At 25.1% G+C, this 12947-nt stretch overlaps 1 protein-coding gene across 1 annotated transcript; it reads right to left on the bottom strand.

The window, feature by feature from the left end:
- Positions 1 to 8819: 8819 nt before the first annotated feature.
- LOC111686971 (frizzled-like) lies at positions 8820 to 9757 on the bottom strand. Its single transcript, XM_046951875.1, has 2 exons — positions 9552 to 9757; positions 8820 to 9460 (listed from the first exon to the last, which is right to left on the bottom strand). The coding sequence occupies exons 1-2, from the start codon at positions 9570 to 9572 to the stop codon at positions 9227 to 9229; spliced, it is 255 nt and encodes an 84-aa protein (XP_046807831.1). The 5' UTR covers positions 9573 to 9757; the 3' UTR covers positions 8820 to 9226.
- Positions 9758 to 12947: the final 3190 nt, after the last annotated feature.

Here is a 12947-nt window from a genome sequence, read left to right as displayed (position 1 = left end):
TGCCTAGGTCGTAGTTCAGACGGTAAACTAGACTTTATTCCAAACTATAGCTATAAATAGGTAACTAGGTAGTTCCATTATCAAAGTTCATACTGTCATTTAGACTATAGTCCTGACTTTAGACCAGGCTAATAACTATAATCCATTCACTGTCCTAACTTTTGTCTGCCACTGTATTATGTTTGTTTTTAACTTCCTTCGTGCGTGTTGCGTTTCTTTTTTCTATTCTCCTTCCTTTTTGTTGTAATATATTTTAACGATTTTTTTCTTGATGATTTTCATCATGGTAGTAGGCGTTACCAAACAGTAAGAAGTGTGTAAAAAAGCTCATAAATATAATTTTTCAAAGCTGTTCTTCAAGGCGCAAAACACACAAACACACGAAAATAAAGTAAATACAATTTTATATCAAAAAAATCTATAATTTTCCTTACAAATGAAATGTACAGACCATATGGTTAGGCGTCTCTTAGAGGTTTATTTTGAGGTTTTTTTTTGGGTTGAGGAGTAGAGAAAACGAAGAAAAGTCTTAAGATTTTAATTTTCTTTAAGAAGGTAAATTTCCCCCATAAGAGGGTGTGTGGTAATTGTGTTTTACGCTTATTTTTTGCAACATGTGTGTGCTTTGCCAAATATCGTTAGAGTTTCTTCTGCTTTAAAAGGAAGTTAATTTAATAAGCTTAAGCAACAACAAAAACAACCATAATAATAACAAATATTGTTGGGAAAAAAAGAAAATTAAAAATAAATATTGAAAATAAACATGAATGTGTGACAGAAAATAAGAAACAAATAAAGATGTTAGAAGTAAAAAGATTTTGACAAACAAGACATCTTACACAAGTGTTTGTAAGATTTTAACAGGGATTTGTAAATAAATGTAAATTTAGAAAATTAAAAAAAAAGTTTAAAAATCTTTAAAAGTTTGTAATTTTAAAGGAATAACAAATTGTTGACGTAAGGTAAACAATGTAACTAATTGAAATTTTTGTTAATTTTACACATTTTTTATTGATTCTCTTACAATTATCACAAAAAAATTTACAGAATTTTACGTAAATTACATATGTCAAAAATATAAAGAAATGAAAATTTAATAATTTTTTTTGAAATTTTCTTCATTTTCTACCTTTGGAGTGTAATTTTACATTGTTTACCTATTGACATGATGTAAATAATGTAAAGTATTCAAATTTTTGTTAATTTAAAGTTTTATGGATTTCTATAAGATTTATAAAGAATTTTACTCAATTTTACAAAACAAAATGTCAAAAATGTAAAGAATTGAAATTAAAGAGATTTTAATTTTTAACGTTTTATTGATTCTTCTGCTATTTACAAAGAACTTGACTTTATTTTAAATATTTTACATTTTGTAGACAAAATGTCAACAATGTAAAGAATTAAAATTAAAAGGATTTTTACATAAAATTCGTATTTCTTGACCTTTGGAGTTTAATTTTACATGATTTACTCATTATTGACATAATGTAAAAGTTTTATGGATTTCTGTAAGATTTGAAAATAATTTTACATATTTTACATCGTGTATACAAAATGTAAAAAAATGCAATGAATTCAAACTAATAGAATTTTGACTAAATTTTCTTGATTGTTGACATTTAAAGTGTAATTTTACATTGTTTACCTATTGTTGACATGATGTAAATAATGTAAAGTATTCAAATTTTTGTAAATTTTAAAAGCTTTATTGATTTTTTTAAGATTTACAAAGAATTTGACTTAATTTTATATATTTTACATCGTGTTTTTTTACTAAATATTCATGTTTCTTGACCTTTGCTGTAAAACTTTACCTTATTTACCTATTTTTGACATAATGTAAATAATGTAAAGTATATGTCAAATAGGTAAAGAAGCGAAATTTAATGATTTTTTTTATAGTTTTCTTGATCTTTGACCTTTGGAGTGTAATTTTACATTGTTTACCTATTGTTGACATGATGTAAATAATGTAAAGTATTAAAATTTTTGTGGATTATTAAAGTTTTATAGATTTTGCAAAGATTTATAAATAATTTTCCTAAATTTTACATATTTTACATCGGGTAAACAATACAATGTAAAGTATTGAAATTAATAGGACTTTTACTAAATATTCATGTTTCTTGATCTTCGAAATAAAACTTTACATTATAATTTTACATTATTTACCTATTGTTGACATGATGTAAATAATGTAAAATTTTTAAAATTTTGTTAATTTTTAATGTTTTATGGATTTTTCTTCGATTTACAAAGAATTATACCTAATTTTACATATTTTACTTCATGTAAACAATATGTCAACAATGTAAAGAATTGAAATTAAAATGATTTTTGTTGAATATTTGTGTTTCTTGAACTTTGTAGTAAAACTTTACCTTATTAAACTATTTTTGACATAATGTAAATAATGTAAAGAATTGAAATTATTGATTATTTTAGTTGTTTAATACATTTCTATCAAAAAGCAAGATAATTTTTTTTAATTTCTATTATTTACATGATGTCAACAAAGTGTAAACAATACAAATTCAGTGGATTTTCAATATTTTTAATAGTTTGAAAAATTTTTAAAGAGATTTTAGTTAATTTAGTTGTTATTTACTTTAAGGTAAATAATGTAAAACTTCTTTATGTATAATAATTAATTATTAATCTTGCTTTATTTTTGTTTTAAATTTATTTTATTAGGATTTTTAAGACATTTGCTATTAACTTTTAAAAAGCCTTGTTAAATTTTAACAATAAACTTTTAGCAAATTAATAAATTTTTATGATGTATTTTTTTTTTAACTTAAACATTTAATTGCCAACCAGTTTTAGTTAGACTTCTGGTATTATTAAAGTTCATAAATAATAATTTTTAAACATTAGTTTTTTTTTGCTTTTTGTTTAAATAATAATAAAAACCAAACACCATATTTAAACTAAACATTTTATTGACTAGAAAAAGACAATTAATGTCTTAATAAAGTCTTTATATGGGTGTTGATTTAATGTTGTTTTAGTTTTTGACTAGAAAATTAAATGTTATTTTCTGTTTAACCAAGAAAAAAAAAGAAACATTTTATTTAAAATGTGTGTATTTTACACGTTTTTATGACTTTAAGTCATAATTTTGTCACAAAGTAGTTATTTTCTATGTTATTTCTGTTTTTCTTTTTTTGCCAAACAATTTGCAAAGTGTCTACTATCTTTCGTTAAACATTTAATTGAGCATGAAAATAAAGTCTTGTAATTTACAAAAGAAAAAAAACCAACAACAAAATTGTAATTATTACCAACGTTTTGCTTGAAAGCTTTTTGTATTTATTAGATTTTTTTAAGTTAAGCTAAAACCAACCACATTAACAATTTATTTTTTAATTACTTGGCAAAACAAAAAAAGATAAAAATCGCTGTAGTTTTTAAAAGGCAACAACAAAAATCAATTATTTTTCCAGCAAACAATTAATAAGTAATTAAGACAAAAATCATTAAAAATAATCAAAGAAATATCTTAAACCCAGAGAATAATGTAAAATTTATTGAAAATCTATTTAATAACATAAAAAAAATTTATAAATGTTTATTAATTTTAAATATTTACATCATTGACAATTGGTTTACCCCTCATGTAAATAACTAAGAAATTGTTTTAAACTTTTGGTTTGTAGCGATTAATTTATAAAATTGTTCATGTTATTTAAGGAAAAATTTATTGTTGACATTGTTTGCAACATGTCTACAATAGGTAACTAGTGTAAAATTACATTTTAACTTTTCATTGTAATGAAATGTAATAAAAAAATGGAGTTAAAATGCTTCAATCTGAATTCTTTACATTTTTGACAACTTGTTTACATCGTGTAGGAAGTAAGTTAGTTAACTAGAATAAAAGGAATGAAATTAAAGGAATTTTTACTACATTTTCGTGATTTTTTACCTTTCAAGTGTAATTTTACATTATTTTCTTATCATTGACACCATGTAAATAATGTAAAGTATTAAATTTTTTTGTTAATTTGTAATGTTTTATGGATTTTTCTGCATTTTACCAAATTTTACATATTTTACATAGTGTAAATTATTGTTAGTGCCATTCGACAGCTTCGGAGTGTCGTTAACACCATGTAAATACTGTAAAGTATTAAAGTTTTTTTGTTAATTTTTTATGTTTTTTTTTATTTTTCTGCGATTTACAAAGAATTTTACTTAATTTTACATATTTTACATCGTGTAAAATATAAAATAATAAAAAAATTGACATTGTTGACATGATGTCTACAATAGGTAAATAATGTAAAAAAAACGTTTAAATCTTAAGTAATAAAAAAATCGAATTAAAATGCTTGAAGTTAAATTTAGATCGTGTAGGGAGTTAGTTAGGTAACTAGTTACTAGATTGCTTACATCGTGTAGGGAGTTAGTTAGGTCACTACTTACATTTAGTTAGTTAGTTAACTAGTTAGTTAGTTAGTTGGTTAGTTAGTTAGTTAGTTATTAAGTTAGTAGGTTAGTAGGTTAGTAGGTTAGTAAGTTAGTAAGTTAATAAGTTAGTAAATTAGTACGTTACTAGTTAGTTAGTTCTTACAAAAAGCAAAAAAATGAAAATTAGCAAATTTTCAGAAAAATTTTATAAAATTTGCAAATTTTTATAAAAAATTTACTAAAAATAGCAAACTCTTCAAAAATTTACTAAAAATAGCAAATTCACCAAAAATTTACTAAAAATAGCAAATTGTCAGAAAATTTACTAAAATAGCAAATTGTCAGAAAATTTACTAAAATAGCAAATTGTCAGAAAATTTACTAAAATAGCAAATTCTCAGAAAATTTACTAAAAATAGCAAATTCTCAGAAAATTTACTAAAAATAGCAAATTCTCAGAAAATTTACTAAAAATAGCAAATTCTCAGAAAATTTACTAAAAATAGCAAATTGTCAGAAAATTTACTAAAAATAGCAAATTCTCAGAAAATTTACTAAAAATAGCAAATTGTCAGAAAATTTATTAAAAATAGCAAATTTTCAAAAAATTTACTAAAAATAACAAATTTTCAGAAAATTTACTAAAAATAGCAAATTCTCAGAAAATTTTCTAAAAATAGCAAACTATCCAAAAATTTACTAAAAATAGCAAGTTTTCCAAAAATTTACTAAAAATAGCAAATTGTCAGAAAATTTACTAAAAATAGCAAATTGTCAGAAAATTTATTAAAAATAGCAAATTGTCAGAAAATTTACTAAAAATAACAAATTTTCAAAATATTTTACTAAAAATAGCAAATTCTCAGAAAATTTTCTAAAAATAGCAAATTTTCAAAAAAATTAATAAAAATAGCAAATTTTCAAAAAATTTACTAAAAATCTAATATTTTGGAAAATTTACTAAAGTTTTAAAAATATTTATTAAAAATATATCATTAAAATAAATATTTATAACAAAGCAATACCTTTAATTAGCTATTATATATTTAATGTTTATTTTATTGCACAATGGGCGATAAATTACATATAATTACATATTAAATTTTGCCTAAAAGAAATATGAAATCAAATCAATACACAATAATTAAAATGATGATGCTGATGTAAATGATGAAAACAGAAACCAAAAACTCCCCTAAAGCCAATTGAACCGAAAATAATTACAGCATTAAGGCATTATGTGAGTGTGTCATGAATGCATATTATCATGGTAACAATTACATTAAGAATTCTAAGAAATCAAAATATTTTTGTAAATTACACTTGAAAATTTTGTCATGTAAATAGTAAAAAATAGGGTTGCAAAATTATTTCTTTACAACAAAATATTTATAAAGTCAAGATATTTTCTGTTACAATTAAGATTTAATACAAAAAATTTTTATCCCAAAATAAGGGGTGGAATGTTAAAAAAAAACACCACCATAACTTTCTTTTTTGAAAAATAAATCTGTAAACTTAATTCTTTTGTCAACAACTAATATTAGCTGAAAAATTTTATGACAATTTGAAAATTTCAGTTTTATTTAATATTCCCCAATTGCCATATAACAATGATTTGGAAAGCAATTTCTTTTTATTTTATTTTCCTAGTGCCTCCAGCCTTTAATGTCTTGAAAAATGCATTTTATTGTATGTTGTGTAACAGATTTAAAAGGATTTTGTATGATATTTTGCAAAAATCATCTTAAAAAATACCCTTTTTTCCTGCATAGAACAAATTTTTTTCTGGCGTCAGACGTCTGCCAGACATAAAATTTAACAGACCATCAACGAGACACACATCACAAGGATTCTGTTGTTTTCTTAGAATTTGTCATGATTCACGTTGGGATTCTAAGAATCTGTAACGAAAAAAACAATTTCTAACGGAGGGATAAACTCTTTTACATGTTTACTTTAGTCATATGTACATATGTATGCGTTTAATGTAAACGTGTCCTTATTTTTATGCTGAAGCGCAAAATAAAATATGAAATGAATAAATTGATGACAATAGTTTTATCACTCCAATATGGAAGAAATTGAAAAAATAAAAACCTAAAATGTTAGTTTAAAGTTTAAATCAATTAAATTTTTGTTAAAAAAGCTATTTAAAAAAAAACTCCTATTTTTTTATAAAAATCTTTATACTTCTCTCTACACTTTATCGCTGTAGACTATAGTCGAAAATAAAGATGAATATAGTCGACTATAAGCTATACTGTAAACTAGACTATAGACTAGACTTTAAATTATTCAGTAGTCCAGAATATTCAATAGTCCAGACTATAGACTATTCTATAGTCCAGATTATAGACTATTCTATAGCCCAGACTATAGACTATTCTGTAGTCCATACTATAGACTATTCAATAGTCCAGACTATAGACTACTTAATAGTTCATACTATAGACTATTCTATAGTCCATACTATAGACTATTCAATAGTCCAGACTATTGACTATTCTATAGCGTAGACTATAGACAATTTAATAGTCCAGACTATAGACTATTCTATAGTCCAGACTATGGACTATTCCATAGTCCAGACTATAGATAATTTAATAGTCCAGACTATAGACTATTCTATAGCCCAGACTATAGACTATTCTATGGCCCAGACTATAGACTATTCTATAGTCCAGACTATGGACTATTCAGTAGTCCAGACTATGGACTACTCAATAGTCCAGACTATGGACTATTCAATAGTCCAGACTATAGACTATTCAATAGTCCAGACTATGGACTATTCAATAGTCCAGACTATAGACTATTCTATAGGTCTAATCTGTAGTTCAGACTATAGACTATTCTACAGTCTAAACTGTAGACTATTGTATAGTCCCCACTATAAGTTATTCTATAGACCTGACTATAGAATATTCTATATTCCTGACTCTAGTCCAGATTATTCTGAATTCTAGAATATATGTAATCTATATGTAGAATATGTAGTAGACTATAGTCTAGTCTATAGTCTAGTCTATCGTCTAGTCTATAGTCTAGTCTATAGTCTAGTCTATAGTCTAGTCTATAGTCTAGTCTAGTCTATAGTCTAGTCTATAGTCTAGTCTATAGTCTAGTCTATAGTCTAGTCTATAGTCTAGTCTATAGTCTAGTCTATAGTCTAGTCTATAGTCTAGTCTATAGCCTATTCTATAGTCTAGTCTATAGTCTATTCTATAGTCTAGTCTAAAGTCTACTCTACAGTCCAGTTTATAGTCTATAGACTAGTCTATAGTCTAGTCTATAGTCTAGTCTACAGTCTTAACTATAGTCTAGTCCAGTCTATAGTCTCTAGTCAAATCTGTAGTTTAGTCTATAGCCCAGTCTATGGTCTATTCTATAGTTTAGTCTAGTCTACAGTCTAGTTTATAGTCCATTCTATAGTATAGTCTAGCCTATAGTGCAGTCTATAGTCTAATTTATAGTCTAGTCTATAATCTAGTCGATAGTCTACAATATATTCTATAGTCTAGTCTAAAGTCTATTCTATTGTCCAGCTTATAGTCCATTCTATTGCATAGTCTATAGACTAACCTATTGTACAGTCTATAGTCTAGTCTACAGTCTAAGCTATAGTCTAGTCCAGTCTATAGTCTCGTCTGTAGTCAAGTCTATAGTTTAGTCTATAGTCTAGTCCATAGTCTAGTCTGTAGTCTAGTCTGTAGTCTAGTCTATAGTCTAGTTTAATTCTATAGTTTATTGTCTACTGTATAGTCTCTTATAGAGTCCGGTCTATAGTATAGTTTGTAGCCTAAACTATAGTTTAATCTATACTTTAGTATTCAGATTCTTTTTAAAATGAATTTTTTAAGTAACCTTTAAGTTATTTAATTTTTTTTCGAAAACAAAGTATTACTTCGTGTAGTCGCTTTTCTTGTTAAAGTCTTCATTTATTAGAATTTTATTCAAATCACATTTACTAACAACGTCAAAATTCTTGCTAAAAAAAAACTGCCAGCCAGCTTTATTAATAATGTTAGTAAATAATAAAGTATAAAAGCAAAAAATAAGACAAAAGACCAAAAAAAAAAGTACGAAAAGATATTAAACTCAAAACAAACTAAACGAAAAAAATACTATGTAGGAATACTTAGTACTTACTGGTAGTTGGTGAAATGGAGAGGGGCACGAAAATGTTAAATAATTATGCAAATATTGTTTTGTCGTTGAGGTTTTAAAGAATATTGTTTGATGTTAAAATTCGTCACGCTTTTTTCGACATAATATGGAGAATTAATAATGAGTGATTTGTTAATAAATAAAATTTATTTAAAAATAATAGAAAAATTTACTTTTAAACAATTTTTTGTAAACAATAGTTTAAAGAAATAAGTATTTATTAAATGAATCATTTTTTATCATGTTAACCCCTTTTATTTAAACACATTTCCCTTAATTTCCTTTAGTTATTTTTTATATTTTTGTTTTTCAATGAAAACTAAACAAAACAAATACAAAAAGACGTGAGAATTTAACAAATTCTAGTCACGTTTACAGCAACTATTTTTGTAGTTTAGCCGTAAACTAACTAAAAGCAAAACACTATACGTTCCTCCAACTAGTAAGTAGTTGTTGCAGTAATAGTTCATATGTAAAAAAAGACTAGTTGGTGGTAGTGGAAAAAAGTGTTAAATTATTTTTTGTATTCTTTTTTTTTTTCCTTTTAACCCTGGTGTGTGGCTTAAGTGTCAGTTGAAAATTTATAGTTTTACTATTTAAAGATGTTGTTTCTTTTGTCTTCTGTTATTTCTTATAATTATTACTCACCTTCAACTTTAGCTAATGCCAAAACCGAAATCGTTTGCAGAGCTGGTATAGCCCAGGCTACAAGATGAAATAGATGTGATTTATTTTCAATGGCTTCGTGACCCCATTTGAGACCAGCAGCCAAAAACCAAGCAAATGCCAAACATGACCACCAGGCAAAGGCAGCCATACAGCAAAAATATAAAGCCATGAAGAGTACGGTACAGGCGGTTGACTGACGATGACCCTAAAATAATAGAAAAATTGTTTTTAAAGTGAAAAAAAAATTCCAAAATTAATAAACAAACTTTTTTTTGTAATAAATATCTTCAACTTACTTGTGTTATAGTGGACATCATTTGTAATCTACCCAGTCTAACTGGTGGTGGAAATGGTTCGCGACAGGATACTGAATCACCAGCTCCTAAACCGGCTACATAAGCACAACCCACCACCAAATAACAAACCGCTAAAAAGACTATGGCTCTTTCGGGGTAGCGAAAGCGTGAGGAATCTATGAGGAAAGTAAGAACCTGAAAAGAGCAAAAGAAATGTTTTTTTACACAAAAAACTAACATTTAGCACTTAAACTAACAAAAAAGCTTTTTGAGAGCTTTTTTACAAAATTATTTTTCTAAAGTTTAGACAAGCTTCTTTTGAAATTTGAAGTCAAAACTAGAGAATTAAGTCTTTCTTGAAATGGTTTTTTTAAGCTTTTATAAAATATTTATCTTATATAAATGTTTAAAGTTTACACTGAAAGTTATTATTTAGCACTTAAACATGTATAAAAAGCTTTTAAAGGTTCAGCACTTAAACTTACAAAAATTTTTTTGAAAGCATTTATACAAAATTATTTTCTTGAAGTTTAGACAAACTTCTTAAAAAATTTAAAGTCTAAAATAGAAAATTAAGTTTTTTGAAATTATAAAGCTTTCGTGGAGCTCATAAACAGAGATTTAAGTTTTTGAAGGAAATTTTATAAAAAGCTTTTTTGAAGCTTTTTTATAAAACATTAAAAAAAATAATTGAAAAGACATACAAACTCAAAAAATATACATTTTAAATGAAAGCTATCGCTAGCTCTTAAAATAATAAAAAAGCTTTTAAAAAGCTTTAAAAAATATATCTTTTTAGTTTACAAGCCTTTTATAATACCTGCTAATAAAAACAGAGATTTCATTCATGTTTTTTTTAATTTTCAAAAAAGCTTTTTTGTAAAGTAAAAGCTTTTTTTGTAAAGCAAAAGCTTTTTTTGTAAAGCAAAAGCTTTTTTGTAGAGCTTTTTCAAAAATTCCAAAAAGTTATTCTAAAAGTATGCTAATATAAAAGAAAACGATTTTTGAATAGAAAACCAACGTTTCAAACTTTAAAAAATAAAAAAGCTTTTAAAGAGCTTTTACACATTTTTCAAATGTCTTTTTTCATGTTACCTATAACAAACTATGGCAAAAACAATGTTTTTTAATTGATTCTTACATTTTTTGAAAAAAGCTTTTATAGAGCTTTTACGAGCTTTTATACAAATTTAAGTTAAAAGCTTTATTTTATGCCAAAAGTTAATATAAAGTATGCTAATATAAAAGAAACGATTTTTGAATAGAAAACCAACTTTTAAAACTTAAAAAACAAAAAAGCTTTTAAAGAGCTTTTACAAATTTTTTCAAATATCTTTTTTTCAAGTTTCCTATAATAAACTTTGGCAAAAACTTTTAAAACTTAAAAAACAAAAAAGCTTTTAAAGAGCTTTTACAAATATCTTTTTTTTTCAAGTTTCCTATAATAAACTTTGGCAAAAACAATGTTTTTTCTTTGATTCTTATATTTTTTGAAAAAAGATCTTAAAGAGCTTTCACCAACTTTTAAAAAAAAATTTAAGTTAAAAGCTTTATTCTACGTATAAAAGTGATATATTTCTTAAGGTGTATGTAAAAATAATATATTTTCAAAATTTCTTAATCAAACGCACATAATTATTAAAAAGCTTTCATAGAGTTTTTGCAAATAAGCAAACATTTAAACCCTAAATACCAAAAATATTCCAGCATTTTCAAAATGTAGTTATAGTAAATAAAACAACTTTTTCTTAAAAAAATATTACCTAATTAAATAAGCTTTTTTAAAGCTTTATTAAAATATTTTTAAAATTTTAACTTTAAGTTAAATTTTTAAATTTTTCTTTATATATCTTAAGTAAGTGAACTGCGTAGGTGTTTCCTTGTTAATTTATGGTCAAATGATAATTAATTCTCAAACTGTGACAGCTGTCATAACACATCTTGAAAGCTCATTTATTATTAGCTAAAGTTTTTTTTGGAATTTTTCTTTTTCAACTTTTTCTCCTCTTCCTCCAAGAAAAAAAAGAACGAACATAGCGAATATACGTACTATTTCTTTTACTTACAAGATTGTACGTTTCTTGTGTATTAAATTACATAAGTTCTCTGCATAATTTATTTAAACTACGCATTTATGCAAATTTTGTTTTAAACGAAATAAAAAAAATGTACTTTAACAGAAAACTACACCCACTTTTAAAACAAAAAAAAAAAATACTTGAGAATTCAAAAAAATAATAATTTACATAAATAAAAGACTAAAACCAACAGAAAAAGAGTTATTAAGAAATATTTAAACAAAAACCTGGTCGTAAATTATAGAAATATTAAAAAAAATGTATAATTTATAATGCGTTAAAATTATAACCGAATTGCTGAGCTTTTAAATTGTTTTTTAAAATGTACCATTATAAAAACAATAAATTTGAAGAACTAAAAAAATTATTACTTTGAATTTGGAGAAAAATGTGTTGTTTTAAAGGCTAATGCAAAAAAAGCGTTCGTGTTTCTCCCAAACGCACTATAAACCTCACCCATTGGGAAATTAAAGACAAGAGATATTAAGACTAGACTATAGATTAGAAAAATGACTATAGATTATACTAAAGACTAGATTAAATTACTAGACTAAAGACTAGACTAAACACTGGATTATATATTAGACTATAGACTAGACTATAGACACCACTTAAGACTAGACTATAGACTATACTAAAAACTAGACTATAGACTAGACTATGGACTAGAGTACAAACTAAATTGTAAACCTGAATATAGACTAGCTTATAGACTAGAATAGACTAGACTGGAATAGAATAGACTGGAATATATACTAGATTATAGACTGGAATATATACTAGATTATAGACTGGACTATAGATTAGACTATAGACTGGATTATACTATAGACTACACTATAGACTAGGCTATAGCCTACACTATCGACTAGACTATAGACTAGACAATGGACTAGAATATAGACTAAATTTTAGACTAGACTATAGACTACACTATGGACTATAATATAGACTAGACTTTAGACTAGACTATAGGCTAGACTATAAACTAGACTATAGACAAGACTATAGACTAGACTATAGACTAGACTAGTAGACTAGACTAGTAGACTAGACTATAGACTAGACTATAGAATAGACTATAGACTAGACTATAGACGAGACTATAGACGAGACCATAGACTAGACTATAGACTAGACCATAGACTAGACTATAGACTAGACTATGGACTAGACTATAGACTATACTACAGACTAGACTTTAGACTATACTATAGACTACACTACAGACTAGACTATAGACTAGACTATAGACTAGACTATAGACTAGACTATAGACTAGACTATAGACTAGACTATAGACTAGACTATAGACTAG

The sequence above is a fragment of the Lucilia cuprina genome, chromosome 5, assembly GCF_022045245.1.
Source record: "Lucilia cuprina isolate Lc7/37 chromosome 5, ASM2204524v1, whole genome shotgun sequence".
Lineage (NCBI taxonomy): Eukaryota > Metazoa > Arthropoda > Insecta > Diptera > Calliphoridae > Lucilia > Lucilia cuprina.
This window is presented reverse-complemented; position numbering and strand designations above follow the sequence as displayed.

What these genes read in the sequence shown, in the direction of transcription:
- LOC111686971 (XM_046951875.1), bottom strand. Translation starts at nt 9,572, where the DNA reads ATGATGTCCACTATAACACAA. An exon ending in TGATGTCCACTATAACACAA is followed by an intron (nt 9,461 to 9,551) that starts GTAAGTTGAAGA and finishes CTATTATTTTAG; the next exon opens with GGTCATCGTCAGTCAACCGC.